Genomic DNA, 15692 nt, shown 5'->3' with positions numbered 1-15692 from the left:
AAGTGATCATTTACAAAACCTAGAAAATCTACAGTAGATATTATATAAGTGTAAACCAAGTATAACAACTGTTGTTCATACTAATTGAGCTCTGTTCAGGTTCCAGTCAGCAACAACAGCATCATGTTCTGATGTCTATTACACATGACATTTCAGTCTGATTAAATCTTAGAAGAAACTGACACTGACCTTGTGAACTTCAGTCGGATTTTTTTTTAGAACTTATCTAAAAACAAGGCCAACTAAAAGATTTTGATCAACATCATATAATTATATTTGTTTTGTTTCGTTGTAGTCCAACAATTCGTCACAAGGCAGAATTTGCATGACCAATCTTTCGGTGTCTAATGGAGAGGCAGATGTTAGCAATAAAAGCTTATTAAAGTTTGGCTCTGTAGTAGACACTTGTCTGCCTTTGATGATGGGTAAGCGGGAGTCAAAGTAGTGAAATAAAATAAAAAAGGGAATTAATTGTAACTGCTTGAAAAGAGTAATAATAGGGGTCTGCGCCCTCATGAAACAGGGTTAAAGCTGTTTTTTTAATTATTTTTTTCTAGTGTGCAGTCCCCGGCTTTGACATCTGCATTATTAGTCAAAAGAAAGAAAAAAAGCAGCCTTTCTGTCCTTATCCCATACAGCAGAGCATGTGCATAAATACTGTGTGTATAAAAAAAACAATTCAAACTTTCATGATTTCAGATAAACTTCTACTGGAGAACATTACCTCATGGAATCCATGATTGGTGAGTATTCTTCGTACCAGGCGGCTCTCTGTGCGCACAATCTTGAAGGCCAGACTGTATCGCTCTAAGTAAATGAGACATACAGAAAAATACAATATTGTTTGTCTAATTGATTAAAAGCTCCAAAATATATATTCTTTATTGAAAATCATATTCATAGTCAGACATTTTGTAGCTTCAACAAGCCGTGTGTACCTCCAACACAGCAGATAGTCCCATCTTTTGAAACAGCGGCTTCAGGGACAAACAAGAGAATTGGGATTGTCTTGCTAAGGCCGCTCCAGGTGATGCATGGATGGTCTCTAGTGAATAAATAATTAGATGAGACACAGAGTAATAATGTCATAATGGTTTTCCTAAATGTTTTCAAAGCAGAGACCTTCCAAACACCATAATAGAATTTTAAAGTTATCTGTAGAAATAAACACATTCACAAAGAACCCCACAATTAACACTGTCATGGAGATGCACTCTAGGGTTAATTTCACTGCACAGAATCTCTGGTCTTCATTACCTGATAATGTGAACTGTACGGGTAGCTTACCTAATGCTGAGGGAATGTAACCTACCATGGTGTTTATTTCAGTCAGCCAGATAGAGACAGAACCACACACAGTTTCAGGAGGTGCTGGACAATAACAAAACTGTGTACTGTACTAACAAACATCCTTGTAAAACTGCAGACTATCTGATAATACCAGACACAGTCTGCTTATCAGTGGGTAAAAATAAGATAAGTACCGTGATGATAGAGTGGAACTTAAATCAGGGCATGGATGGTCTTGATAAGGGGCATAGCTTAACTATGTTAGACAATACCGCAGACATCTTTTCTGCTGGGATGGCTTTGTTGCACAGCATTAAACAAGGTATTTTAATAGCATTTAATAGTACACTATGTAACATTATTGAATATTTTTACTATCTTAATATGAAGTGCTGCTATTAAAAGGCTTCTGTGATTCAGAATGATTGAACAGTACTACTTGTAAAGAAATATTTGCTTCTAATTGTTTTGGAGCAAGGGTTGCAATTATAATCTGAGAGAGAATTTCAATTATTTCTGCTTAATTAGTAACTTCTGAAGCACTCTCATTTATTGTAATTTCATAATGACAACTACCTGAGGCACTGGGCAGAGTGTGATGGAGAATAGCAGATCAATTTTAACATAAACTCACATTACAGTTATTCAGACACTAACTTAAACAAAATGAGCAACAGAGCACGGGGCATGCGCAATTTGAGAAAAATTTTTTAGGCTAGAAATATTTAGTATAATGAGCAGATACATTAATACTCTTTGAAAGTATAATAACCTCGTCAGTAGAAGCAGTGGACATTAGGACACTAATTAAGGAGATGGAAATTAGCTTGATAGGAGGAACAGCGTCTCTCAGTAAGGTTTGACTAAGTATAGCTTAAGTGGGAATTAGTTAGTATTGATAAGAAGACAAAGACCAACTGTTGCAAATATCGTCTACAGCTAGATGCTGTTCTCTCTCATGCAGTTGAACATTAATTATGCAAAATGAAAGATACCTGGAGCTTTCTTTTTGTGCATCTTAACATAAATTATTAAACAGGGTTCAATGCACTATCTGTAATCCTGCATATATTACATTACACGTATAATAAACAATAGTAAGTTGTAATGACAAATGCCTAAGTAATAGAGGGAGATATGAAAAATGCTTTTCATCAGCATAGTGTACCATCAATACTATATTTAGATGTAAATCTTGTGAGTTATGCAGAGTAACTGTTTAAACTACTGTGTTTCGACAGGCACTTTCTGGAGGTGAACAACTGGTACGTACTCTTGCTCGTCATCGGAGGAGGATTCAGAGTCCTCTTTATCCCGGATCACAGCTGGCATCTTCACAGCAAAAGGCGACGAGCTGTCCGGTGAAATCCTCCTGCCATCAAGGGTGTAGATTTAATCATGGCATCTACCACCTGCACCTGCAAAAGCAGGAGGCACTGCTCACCTCAGCTGGAAGTAACGACAGTCCATTCATATCAGATACTAACGCTATAACACACACATTAACTGTTACAAACGCCGTGACACTACCTATTAGTCGTGCGTTTTAATTAGCACACAGTTAGTAAACAATGGCTGCTTTCTAGCTGTAGCTACACACAGTGTTAGTGCAATTATCTATATTAACGTTAACAGAAGACGTCAAGAGTAAACCCAACCAGACAGTCCAACCGTTAGCTAGCTAACGTTACATACTACTTTTGTTTCAGAAGCTAACAAGGTAAACACAGTTTTACGCCGCTTTAGTGCGCTTTTCACAAAGCCATACAAATACGGAGCCCCATAAACTTGCCTTTTATTTACATGGAGCCTGCTAACAGCTAGCTAGCTAGCTGGTGTCACCAGAGCCCGTTGATCAGCGCGGTTAATCTCCTGGTAACTACAACAACTGACTAGCAACAGAGCACGGAGCATGCGCAATCGCCATGGATGTTTGTCCACTTTACCAAATAACTCACAGCATCAAAGACATTTTTTAAATAGAAAACTTAATAAACAGCATATTCAGGTGGAAGACAAGCTCGAACGTGGACATAACGTTAAATTTGGGCCTATAACTAATTAATGAATTTACCAGTTTAATATCTTGACTCGCTAATATTACCTGTTAATGCGTTACATCTGCCATTGCTGTATATGTGTGGTTGTCGACAGCTCAGAGAGTGTGAGTGTTTAAGCAGCAACAGAAGATCAGTTATTGAATTCATTATAAAGTGTAATTACTAAAGTAAAGCAATGTAAGAATACACATATCACTCAATGTCGCTGTATTACTTGAAAGACTTAAATCTACTCGTTTTCACGAACCCCTTTTTAACGAAAACACAAGCTATTACAGAGCTTTCTCTTGTTCCGCATCTACTCTTTGTTTCCGTGCAGCCTAGCGCGGGTGGCGGATTGGTGATTACTATTGGTTGACGAAAAAAGTGGGCAGAACCTTAAAGCCTACAAGGGCCAATCATATTAGTGGTACGATTAGATGGAGCCATTTTTGAGCTCTGGTATTGGTTGACCCCACAAGCCAAGGTTGACCGACTTACCATAAAGAACACAACACAATGATTATTATTCATTTGGCTTCAGCCCCAGTTTTTTGTTTTACACATAGGCCTTCTTTATTTAACATGTTGAAATTAGTTTGGTAGGAGAGCCAGGTAAATACACACAGCAGCCACACTCTCTTGAATATAACAGGGTTTCTAATTGTAGTTACCAGGTTGTAGCAGCACTAGCCTGCTATGTCACATCAACGCTCCTTACTGAAGTATAACGTCATCGTCTGCATGCTCCCCGGCTTGCTGTGATGTGTTACTGTAGCTCCCAGCCAGTTGCACATAATTTAAGAACTAGTTAAAGCTTTATTTATGAGGTTGTTCTTCTCTGGCGGGACAGGCAGACTTCTCCGAGCAGCGATGAGTCGCTTTCTGAACGTCCTGCGGAGCTGGTTGGTGATGGTGTCGGTCATCGCGATGGGAAACACGGTGCAGAGTTTCAGAGATCACAGCTTCCTGTCAGAGAAGCTCTACACGGGGACGCCAGAGTTTGGTGAGCAAACCGTAGTTTTTACTGACAAAACCAAATATCATGTCACCATAGATTTAATTTAACTGGGCATGCTATTGATCACATGATGTTTCACCAAATATCTAATGTTATTATTGATTAATTACATATATATTATATAGAAACTTACTATATTATATTTATGTAAAAAAACAACATCAGTTAACTGGGTCCACTGATTTGTAGGCCACAAAAAACAGTCAATGGCCCGTACGGGGATCGAACCCGCGACCTTGGCGTTATTAGCACCACGCTCTAACCAACTGAGCTAACCGGCCTTGATGAATGGGGAGTTTCGCTGCCTTTCAGCTGACAGACTGGATCCATAGAGATACATTTATATGTAGTTCATTTATTGATCAGGCTTCCACCAAAATCTTGTAAATAACATTTAATGTACAAATAATATGATATTATAGGCAACCTTTAATATTTCTACTCTCATTTCTGATTTTCTTGCCATTTCCACAGTGAACGGTCTCCAAGCTCGAACATTTGGTATTTGGACATTGCTGTCATCAATCATTCGCTGTGCCTGTGCCATTGATATCCACAACAGAACGTGAGGCCGGTTGTTCACTTCCTGCATCTCGTTTGTGTTGGCAGTATACTGTGCATATTATGTTGTTACAGTGTGTTATTGCTGCTCCCGCAGACTGTATCACATCACTTTATGGACATTTGTGCTGGCGTTGGGCCACTTTCTGTCTGAGGCCTTCATATACAAAACTGCGCCTCTGACTATTGGAGTAATGGCACCACTGATTGTTGCAAGTAAGTAGTATCTCACTTCTAGTGTCTCAGTAAAAGTGACTCAGCGTGTACTTGGAGAATCCTGTTTGCATCTCTCTGTGTTTTCTAGGTTTCTCTGTCATAGGAATGCTCATCGGCTTCCAGTGTTTTCCAGAGACGCAAGAAGAAGTTGGCGCGCGGCAGAAGAAACGCAACTGAAGTCGTGGACAGGTCCAAGCGTGCTCCTTCTTGCCAAGAAGAACATAAGATCTGGATGTGCAATGGTTCCTATTTGTGAAACTTTCTAAAGATGCATGTCTTCACATGTATCTATGCACTCACGTATGCATGCTGATGTATTTTAGTGTTTCTAATGTGGACATTTAAAGGTTTGACAGTCACCACACTACAACAACTAGTACATGCTGATCTGTAATTACGTTGAGATCAAGTGAGCAATCGATGGTTTTGTTCATTTTATAACAGTGATCACAGCGAAATGTCAGATCGTCAGTGCTGAATGACATTCATCCAGATGTCCATAAATGTACGACTTTTCAAACTAGAATTACTCTATTTCTCCAGACAACCCATTCCTAATCATTTTTTATGTGTAATTTACCAAAGAAATCAGATGGCTACAGAATATACAGCATCATATAGAACTGTTAACAGCTACCAGCAATTATTCTTAGTGTTTGTTCTGTGCTGAGAAAAGTTTGTATACCCATAAATTTAGATTTGATTGTCTTCAGAAATTGCATCATTTGGAGTTTAAAGTTTTCTAATAATATATATAGTAATAATATATACATATAGTGTGTGTGTTTTTTAAAATGACAGATGAAAAATAAGTTGTAAAAAGCATGCATATGATTTTGTTTTATGCATAATTTTGATAAACTTTTAATATCCTGTGCTGCTCCGATTTTATATGTGGGCTTAAGTGACACTTAAGTGACTTTTGTACTGTGATGTAGGGTGTCATAGGTGGTGTGTCTGGTTCTTCAGATTCTCCTCATTAAATTAAAAGGTAAACAAACGAGATGTTTCACTACAGCACACAGATTCTTGTTTTCAATATACTGACTTTTACTTAGTTTACTTATTTTATTATAATCTTATAATTATTATAATGAAAACACTACACTTTGTACTCACTCTAAGAAAATCCAATAGATTGTATTAAAATTAATTCATTTGCAGAGACAACAAATTCTACATGTGTAGAAACGCTTCACAGCACTGTGAAATGTCCTTAAAATGTCACTGAATTAATAACCAGCACCTCACATAACAATCAAAAAATAGGTCAATTCCCAGAGTACAACATATTAATACAAATACTCATTACACAGTGTGAACTACATTTCTCAGTAACAAATGCACATGGTAAGAATATAATACATTGTGTGCAAAATGAAAAGGGCAATAGACAAATTTATTCTTCCTTCATGTTTGTGCTATGCTGACATTCCTAATGTTCCAGATGCTCTTGGATGTTGAGCCAGATATGCATCACCAAATGTCGAGATCACTTTCAGGAAAAACAAGGTCAAAACTGACTTTCCAAAGTGTACTCAGATGCACAGCATCAGTCATAGTTATACAGTAATTAGCAGTATTCAGAAGTAATACTTCCATGTGATCCTGAATGGCAGGCAGAGATGATATGAGTGACTTGTTGAGGCAACTGGTAACCTGACTGCCATGACAGGAAAACGCTTCACAGCCCCTAGTCTGCATTTAACTTGCATTTTCAAAAAACAGAATTAATACTTACAGCAAAGTGAAGACTGAGTTCAGTTACACACAATATTAGGAAACACGGAACAGTACATTAATCAAGCAGGAAGGAGCATTTTCAGTGTAGTAATGTTGGAGTAACTAAAGTGGCAGAAGGATTGCACTGACAAGACAATGCCGGATAAAATAAAATGTGTTTTTTTATAGGGTTATAAAAGCTTTTATGGTTTCAAGTATGTTCCTTGTGTACATGGTTGACTTGTGCTTTGTATTGGGATACTCTAAGTTGCACTCTGCATACCATGAACCTGTGCATCGTGTAGTACAGCAGTTCTGCAGGTTCTTAGTCCATAAATGGCTGACAAAGAGCTGGGCTGCTCAGTGTGCGTCAGTCTCTATGTGTTCACTCTTCACAGCGGCTGTCTCACTCTGTGGCCACGCGTGCATGTTTGTGCATGTCAATGAGTCAACGTTTGTTTTTAATCCATGTATAGTGTCTGCGGCAGAAGGAACGTTAACCTCTTTACAACTTTCCCACTTTAAGGATTTCAGGTTCGCCTTGCTCCAGGTCAGCTGTTGCCTTCTGCAAATGCAAACACAAGAACGCGAAACAATTCACTCATACAACAAATGAAGAGAAGTGAACACAACTGTGACATACTTCAGCAAAAACTACAAAATCTGCCACTAATTATCAATTTAGTACCAGTGGATCACAAAGGTGAAATGATCACTTCACGTTTAGATTTTGATCGGTTTGATTAAAGCAAAAAATGTTCAAGACAAAAACACATCATACAGAAATATTAATTTAATCTTCATAACAACTTTTTCTTTGCTTTTAAATGCTATTATTGTCCTGAGTATTTGTGTGTGTGTTTCAAAGTGTGTGCTCCTACCTTGACAGGTGTGTGTTTTGGATTTAGTGTGGTGTGAATTTCAAGACTCCTGTTGAATGGGGCCACTGCACGCTGTGGCCCCGTAGCTGTGCACTGGCGACGCAGGGCTCGGCTGCAATGATAGCTTAGGTGTCACACCTCTGAGGGGCCACCACATGATCCACGATCACCTCTAAAGCATCACCACCACTCTGCCTCCACCAAACCTCTGCACACTCAGTATTAAAGACACCTCTTCCCTGTGTTCTAGCTCAACAGTGAACCAGCACAGCCTTTACTGAGGTAAATTCATATTTGTAGTAAATCAATTTAGTTATTTTAAAATAGTTTGGCATTATATTTTATATCAGTGAAAGCTAAACAAATAATGTTGGAGAGACAAAGGCAGAGTTTTTCTTTTTCTTCCTGTATTTGAGTGCAAAGGATGTTTTTAGTGAGTTTGGGGACTAAGTTTCCACCAGTGCAGCTGTGCAGTTCCTGCTTTCACTCATATGCCTGCAGCAGAGTAGTGAGAATTGCAGAGAAGCAAACAGGAAGGAAACTCAGGCCGGGACCTAACGCACTCCCTCTTTACATTGTTTTGAAGATCCCACCTCTGACTCCATGTAGCGCACACAGAAGTACTTACACTCTGTGTCTGCACCTCAGCCTGTAGGTTGGCCTTCTGTCGTCGGAGCTCAGACTTGATGAACCCTGTGATGAACACAGAGGAGAGAGAAAGGTTTAGACCATGGGAGTTATGGCCTTAGCATGTAGCACAGGACGGAAAGTTAAAACATATTAACTCGTGCAGTTTTATGTCTCAGAATATTTGAACATTTTGATATTCATATGAATTTTAATGAAATATATAAAAACAAAAATAATTTAAAAGTTACTAAATTAAATACACAACAAGAAATGTCAGAAATTTGAATTAAACTGTTTGTTTTTAATGTGATGTGAATGTGATTATTCATTCATCCACTAGAGGCCCACATTATCCTTTGAAACATATAAGTCCAGGTGGTTTCGATTAGAATCAGTCATGCTATACCACTACAACAAAAAGTGTGTTAATGTTCCCTTTAATGTCACGTGCGTGCTTGTCCAAAATAGTTCTCACAAGTTTAATGTTCTCTGTGACTTTCAAATGTTTTTTGTTTTTTTTTTTGTGTTGCAAACAGTGAACGTTTTCCAGGAGAGGTATTCTAAGGAAGTAGAGGAGAGTTTAGTACCTTACCTGTCATTATTGTTCCTATTAACAGAAAGACACTGAGAAAGATGTTTCCCGCTAAAGTCCCCCATGCATCTATAATCTTTCCTTGGGCGATGGTGAAGATGATTCCAAAGATCTGAAATGAAATTCGATGATTGTAGACTGAAACCAACATGACACATTTACATTCTGTCTAATATGTTTGTCCAGTGTCTCCTTTATTGACCTGTGCTGAACAGTTGAGCAGTCCAGATGATGTCCCCTCTGACTCTGGATAAGTGAGCTCAACGGCATATTCAAAGCCCAGAGGCAGATATCCTGTCATGAAAAAACTGCAGACAGACATAGATGAAAGGTCAGACTATAGAGTAGATCTACAGCGTGTGGTGTACTTTAGAAATAAGTAGGGCAAGGGTATAATGCTGTATAATACTCTGTCTCGATCTCAGAAAAAAAAGCAGACAAAAGAAATTGCTATGGAAACCAGTTATGGCCATAATCAGCTTATCATAAATAGCAATAATTGTAAGGAGGGGCACGTGCCACCTGAAAACATTGCCTGCCATAGTAAATTCCTACCCACATTTGTCAGTTAATGTTAATTTCAAGCCCTGCCTGTGATGTTTATGACCATGGTGGTCGCCATTGTTTTATGATTACCTACCCTAAGATTCCACCTGTGATAAATACCACCCACAGATGACCCAGGTTGAGAGTGAAGGCGTAGACCAGCATCCCAATCAGAGACAGCAGATACACCACCAGGGTGGTCTGTCTGAGGAAGAATACAATCAATTACACACAGCATACATAATACGCAGCACACTCTTTGTAAGTCTGTAGGTATAGACTGTTTGAACTCTAAAGATGAAGTCCAGTTTCAATCGGATTTGACATTAACATTAATGTTAACAATCTGAACCTTGTGACACGTTTGCGACATGCCTGTTAAAGCTGATCAGAGCAGACAAATCCACTTGCATGGTTTAACAAGAGGTTTTTCATGTACACTCAGTGGCCCCAGATGAGCTACAGTAGTGACTCTCCTTGTTATTTAACATGTGTCATTTGCTGTGCGTGCATAAAACTAGTTGCGCTTCCTCTCCTCTGTCTGCCTCTCTCTGTTCTACACGGCTCGGAGGTACAGTTTCATTTTTATTTTAAGGTTTATTGCTGCTGTTTTCCACCTTAGATACAGCAGCAAACGACTTGGGAGGACCAACAGAGTATAGCCTGTCACTTTAGATAAGCAGAGGGGAAGAGCACATATACAACTGAATTCTCATTCATGTCCACTTAGGAACAAAAGCGTTAATTCACTTGGACATTTCCCTGTGAATGGATGATTTCAAAGACATTCAAGCAAAGAGTCTGTGCGTAGAACTAAGATGAGCAAGCTGAAGACTGAAAATGTGAAAGTATAACTGGATAGTTTTCATTTATTCATGTTTAGTGTTAATAGTGCTAGAAGTAAAGCTAACAGAATAAATTAACATGGTCAACATGAAAAATATTGTACCTGCTAAACCTGATATGATGACGTTGGCATTGGACCATTATCTAAATGGTTCTGTTTAAATTAAGCTGGTCTACTACACTGGTAAAAAGAAATAAAAACAACTATGTTCAGATAACCTTTGCATCCGTGAGGAGTCAATCGATTTTATTTGACTGAAAAGTGCAATAGCAAGATAGGAGCCCTATCTCCTTATCAAGAGACTAAATCATATAAGAAAAACTACTGGGACACTTGGACTGAGTGTTGGTCCCTGTCAAGTGTTGATAAAAGAAGCTTACTTGTAGGTTTTGGTTTTGTCCAGCCAAATGCCACATATCAGGGAGCCCACCATGCCAGCAATGACAATTGTTAAACCAATCCTCCCAGCATTCACCTCTTCACCCTGAAAAGAAAACACTCAGATTTCTGATTCCACACATCATGAGATATCTGCAGCATTCTGCACCCTGCAGTTATCTCGCCCTAGTAACTGTAGGCGTTAACAATCAGTCGCTGATTGTTAAGAAGGAAGATGCACAGAAAGACAATTAGAAACAAAAACGTTTGGAAGCACATAAGGCAGGAGCATGCTTTGGGTGGCACACGTTGGCACTTACAGGATAGTGTTCAATGATCATCCGGTTCAACAGTGTAGATACAGCATAGAAGCAGCCGACGTTCAGCCCTGCAGACATCAAACAGAAAACAGGCTGTTTATTCTAAACTGATCTGCAGAAGTTGCAGATGGGACATTGAGACATGTTCAGGTTTTACATTTACAGAGACAGCGGTGGCCTAATGGTTAGGGAGGTGAGATTGTCACCTGATGGACTGATTCTGGTTGTTGGGACAGGTGAATTAGCAGGTCACTGGTCTAAACTGTGTTAATGCGATCAGGACATTCCCAAAAAAACGTAAGTGTCTCTTAGTAAAATTACAACAACAAAAAAATACTTATTACAAAAACAAAATACAAAAACAAATTAATTTTTAATTAAAATACAAATGAAATCAATATTTTTACAGCTTTCCAAACTTTAAATTTGTTCAAACAGTCAATCATCAATACTGATATTAATAAATAATGACCTTTGAGCAAAAACACCTCAACAGACCTTTAGATCAATGCTACACATAGGCAGTTTACTGGAAGTCCACGTGTGATGACACATCCTCGTGTTTGCACACCGGCTGATTAAGCCTATGAGTTTACACAAATATGCTTATGACAGCATCAACTGCACGTTTATTTGGTGGTGTTTACATGTTGGTTACCTTTCACTTCAATATTCCCACATCATCTTATCCCAGATAGTGTGACGTAAGTTTGTGACCTTCATATCATAACGATGTGATAATACCGCAGGTCTGACATCAGTATGGCATCCTCTCAAAGGACTTTTCTATGAACCTACAGTACTGTGCAAAAGTGTTTTGAAACCGTTAGATTTGTTCTTTTGACAATGCTATAATAACTATGTTTATATTTATGGAGACTCACCATAGCTGACCACCAGGAGCATAAAGGGCTTGTTGCACAGCAGCCTTAAGATAGAAGCCGTGTAGGAGTACTGTTCGGGGGGGATGTCCCTGGCCTGGGCCTGGGCTTGGGTGGGAGGAAGCTCTGGTTTTTCCTGGAACACTGGAAACAAACAGTGTTTCAGCAGGTTAGTTGAGAGTTTATGACTTAAGGTGTCAGTGCAGTTATTGATGAGGGTTAAGGTTCCTGGAGATCATACTGACAAGGATCAGCCTCTTTACGGTTATTATAGGTGATGACTAGTTTTTTGTTATCTGTTGCATGACAACTGAACAGATTATTACCACACAGTACACATTAGTTTTTATACTTGTCCTTATATTGGCTCATATTATTTTAATCATACCCTTGGTTCTCAATAATATCAATACCCCGTCAGTGAGGCCAGACTGCCCCAGACTGGATCAAGAACAAACTATTATTACTTCTCTTTTGATTCTTTACATAAACGTAGAGGCAGATAACCTGCACTGATATACTGTCATCTACCCACGTATAGTATTTGGTCTTATATATAGGCTATATTACATGAATATTAATAACATAATATCCGTTAACGGGACCTGAACTCACCAAAGTTCAACCACAAACACTGTAAATTTGCAATTGTGAAACAAGGACCTTTTTTTCTGAGCCACTTAGTATCTTCCAGAATTACACAGAGATGCTACACCATGTTTCTCTGACTTTAAGCAAGTCCTCTGTGGAGGTAAAACTGGAATTTAATGGAGCTGAGGGGGAAGATGATTTCATAAAACACTTCTATGTCACCATGTCCAGACACATCTCATCTCAAATGGTAGACAATTACAGCAATTACTGCAGCTGCTCATCCAGTGGACTGTGACGCTGCTGAGTTTTCGGTAGAAAGCACATCTCAGGGAGACTCAGCTTTCCAGCAGCCTTAAGAGCCCAACAAGCAGATAAAGAGCCTCAACACCAAAAAGAATAAAAGTGTATGTCAAACTTGAATCCGTCCACAGAGTTGTTGCTGTCCTAATCTAAAAGATATAATTACACTGTCAACTAAAATCATTAAATCCCATTGGCATTTAACTGTAAGGGAAAAGAGAGATGAGGTGAGACAACAGCTTTGTCAGTCTCTACCACCAGAAAACACTAACTAGGTGTTTCATGGCATTGTAACAAACCTGCAGTGGGCTCTTATTGCCCCAATGCGTAATAGCTCTTATCCACACTATGAGCCTCTGGATGGAAACCATCAGCTTCCCTTTAAGACTTACCAATGATGACAAGGATGAATATGAGGGTGGCAACGCCAGCGCTGATGTAGAACATGATCCTGATGTGGTAAGCCAGCTCATTGATATCGTCCACATTAGGCACAAGGATGGGCGGAATGAGGAACCCAATGGCAATACCCATCTGTAGGTGAGAGGCAATAGTAAATAAATGACTCTGCAACTTCAGCTGATAACTACATACAGAGGACATAATACTGACTTGTTAACATCCAGAGACTTACCCAGACCATCACTACTGCTTGAGTAAATAAGGTTTTGATAGGGAAAGCTTTGTAGGACACACAAGGCCCTAAAAGATCCCTAAAAGAGGCCATTTTTGGTAAACCACTGGCAGGTATCCACAGAAAAAAAAGTATTCCTACTTTTTGGGCATTTTTGATGAGTACAGCTGTGTAAATAATTAAAATAGGTTCATTCATAGTTGCTCCAAATGAAGGTTGACCTGACTTATGAAATTACTTTTGGCACACAAACTTGATCTGTTTGATCTTCAAAGCATCGTGGCCTTTGAGGAAATCCTACCTACTTATTTGTTAATGTGAACTATTTCTAACCATCCAAGGGGATATGTAAACTACTTCAGCCTGAACACATGGAAGCCTCAGGTTTAGGGACCTATGCCAACAAATAAAGTCGTGGTGAGAAAGTCAACACGAAAAACAATGTGTCCTTTTATATTCAGCAGTGGGGAGCGGGGCTCAAGCACAAAACAAGAACATGCATGACAATGACTGGTATGCAGTGTTTGGTCTAACACAGAGGAAGGACACATAGAGGACATAAATAGACAAATAGACAAAAAAAAAAAAAGAAAAACAGGTTGGCTTCCGAGGTTAAAGAGCATGAGAGGAGTCAGACATCTTTTGATGGTCTACATTTACTTATAGCATAAGGAGCATGGTGAGATCACAAGGTGTCCTCATGTAATCTAATAAATTAGAACTGACTGTACAGAAAGAAAAAATCTAAGCTAAATTGGATTATGACGTTTTTGGGAAATATTTCCAGGTACTTCAATGTCCAGATTAGAAATTAAATCAATTTCCAACGTGAGAAAAGACACACCTGATTACCCAGAACACCTATGGAACAGGCGGTGGACACCTCCTGCAGTCCAAACCACAAAGATGCCAGCTTGGATGGGATGCTCAGGATATAAACCGTGGCCACTGAACACACAAATTGGCCCAACAAGGCCATGGAGAACATACTGGGGTTTGCCGTGCTCGTTTTGATCCATGCTCCGATGCAGTTTAAGGCCGATCCCACCACTACAACGTCCCTCATACCCCGTTTGTCCAACACCCACATGACAGGAAGAATGAGAGGGATGTAGGTGAGGAAATAGATCATGGAGAGCCAGTCAATGGCCACGGTGTCAGTATTGTAGAAGCGTGTGAAGATGTTGCTGATGATGCCATACTGTAGCCACATGAACCCATTGCTCATGGAGTAGGCACTGAATATGAACAGCATGACCCACCGTCGCTTGTATAACTTTGTCTCCATGAATGGGATGAGGGGTGCTGTGTCCACAGCTGAAGGCAACAAGGTGTCGCTGCTCTCACCCAGAGGAAGGTGGTGGTTGTTTTCAAGCAAACTGGCTTTCTCGTCTTCTGCTGGACAGACACCATTGTCCCCGGCCTTCCAAATGCCATCCATACTCCCGTGACAGAAATAATCCTGAGCGCTCATGTTGCCTCCAGTGAAATCTTCTCTGTTTCCTTTGAGTCTGTGCAGAATTCAACAGCTGATGGGGAAGAGGAACACGATGGCAGATCACCTGACCCGCTCCTCCCATTCAGCAGGTATTTCCTGCATTCTGATCATAAACAAGTTCATGTGCTGTGACTAAAGTGGAGTATTAGTGCAGCTGATTTAGCACAGGTAAACCTCTAGCTTAAATAGAAGAAGTGGTGTTGGAAATCCCCTGCGGACATTTACATACCTGACAGACTGTGTCAGTGTCAAGGTTTGCCTGACTGTGCCGGTGTTAGGTCATGTGATCACTGTTTTTTAAGCTTAACCTTTCATTTCAGACTCCTCCTTCCTGTTTCTTATAGCCCCAGTAAGCACTATAGGGTCCAGGAGAACTCAGTTTTATTGCTAAAGTTACATATAGACATATAATATACACATGTACATAACAACTAAAGTCCACCGAGCATGGTGCTAAACAGAGGCTGCAAGTTCATCAGAAAATTGACTAATAAGTGCAGAGAGGTCAAGGGTAATAGATCTGTTTAGTTATTTCTGAAACATGACACTACTGCTTCAAATGTTGGTTGCAGACACCTAAAAAACCTAAAGCTAAACCTGTAGTGACAAGAATACATTTAAAATGCTGTCCCACCAACACATGGGAAATAAGATTATCAGTCTTTAATTCCTGTAATTCCATTCTGTAATACATTCATTAAACATGTTTTACATGACAAACAAAAGGTGATTATAACTTGAT

General features: G+C 39.4%; 3 protein-coding genes and 1 non-coding gene across 8 annotated transcripts in view; 1 reads left to right on the top strand and 3 right to left on the bottom strand.

Moving 5' to 3' along the window:
* The window catches only part of ttll5 (tubulin tyrosine ligase-like family, member 5), a 36959-nt gene extending 33779 nt beyond the window's left edge, over positions 1-3180 (bottom strand). For all 3 annotated transcript variants that reach the window (XM_026355089.1, XM_026355092.1, XM_026355090.1), the window contains exons 1-4: positions 3083-3180; positions 2564-2708; positions 939-1045; positions 725-807 (exon numbers count right to left, since the gene is read on the bottom strand). In XM_026355089.1, the coding sequence (XP_026210874.1) occupies positions 725-807; positions 939-1045; positions 2564-2622 (249 nt within the window). In that variant the 5' untranslated portion in view covers positions 2623-2708; positions 3083-3180. The remainder of the gene's footprint in view (positions 1-724; positions 808-938; positions 1046-2563; positions 2709-3082) is intronic.
* Positions 3181-3831: 651 nt separating this feature from the next.
* On the top strand, positions 3832-6139 carry erg28 (ergosterol biosynthesis 28 homolog). Of its 2 annotated transcripts, XM_026356611.1 has the most exons (5): positions 3832-3944; positions 4183-4335; positions 4825-4915; positions 5009-5127; positions 5216-6139. In XM_026356611.1, the coding sequence occupies exons 2-5, from the start codon at positions 4203-4205 to the stop codon at positions 5302-5304; spliced, it is 432 nt and encodes a 143-aa protein (XP_026212396.1). In that variant the 5' UTR covers positions 3832-3944; positions 4183-4202; the 3' UTR covers positions 5305-6139. The 2 variants fall into 2 exon arrangements, with proteins under 2 accessions (XP_026212396.1, XP_026212395.1); XM_026356610.1 differs by lacking the exon at positions 3832-3944 and having other exon boundaries at positions 3951-4335.
* Positions 4558-4631, bottom strand: trnai-aau. Its single transcript has one exon. It is a non-coding gene; the product is annotated as a tRNA-Ile (tRNA).
* Positions 6140-6248: 109 nt separating the features above from the next.
* On the bottom strand, positions 6249-15168 carry flvcr2a (FLVCR heme transporter 2a). Of its 2 annotated transcripts, XM_026356608.1 has the most exons (11): positions 14297-15168; positions 13211-13352; positions 11928-12068; positions 11044-11111; positions 10726-10829; positions 9593-9703; positions 9155-9260; positions 8953-9064; positions 8359-8423; positions 7731-7842; positions 7325-7414 (listed from the first exon to the last, which is right to left on the bottom strand). In XM_026356608.1, the coding sequence occupies exons 1-10, from the start codon at positions 14924-14926 to the stop codon at positions 7771-7773; spliced, it is 1551 nt and encodes a 516-aa protein (XP_026212393.1). In that variant the 5' UTR covers positions 14927-15168; the 3' UTR covers positions 7325-7414; positions 7731-7770. The 2 variants fall into 2 exon arrangements, with proteins under 2 accessions (XP_026212394.1, XP_026212393.1); XM_026356609.1 differs by lacking the exon at positions 7731-7842 and having other exon boundaries at positions 6249-7414.
* Positions 15169-15692: the final 524 nt, after the last annotated feature.

This window comes from Anabas testudineus, chromosome 12 (assembly GCF_900324465.2).
Source record: "Anabas testudineus chromosome 12, fAnaTes1.2, whole genome shotgun sequence".
NCBI classification, from domain to species: Eukaryota; Metazoa; Chordata; class Actinopteri; order Anabantiformes; family Anabantidae; genus Anabas; species Anabas testudineus.
Note: the sequence above shows the minus strand (reverse complement) of the source record. Positions and strands in the feature narration are given on the sequence as shown.

Coding starts and splice junctions, on each gene's coding strand:
- flvcr2a (XM_026356608.1), bottom strand. CDS start 14,926: ATGAGCGCTCAGGATTATTTCTGTCACGGGAGTATGGATGGCATTTGG. Junction 9,261..9,592: donor ATCACAGGTGGAATCTTAGG/GTAGGTAATCAT, acceptor GTCTGTCTGCAG/TTTTTTCATGACAGGATATC. Junction 8,424..8,952: donor AATAGGAACAATAATGACAG/GTAAGGTACTAA, acceptor TGTTCATCACAG/GGTTCATCAAGTCTGAGCTC.
- erg28 (XM_026356610.1), top strand. CDS start 4,155: ATGAGGTTGTTCTTCTCTGGCGGGACAGGCAGACTTCTCCGAGCAGCG. Junction 4,336..4,824: donor CACGGGGACGCCAGAGTTTG/GTGAGCAAACCG, acceptor CCATTTCCACAG/TGAACGGTCTCCAAGCTCGA. Junction 4,916..5,008: donor ATTGATATCCACAACAGAAC/GTGAGGCCGGTT, acceptor CTGCTCCCGCAG/ACTGTATCACATCACTTTAT.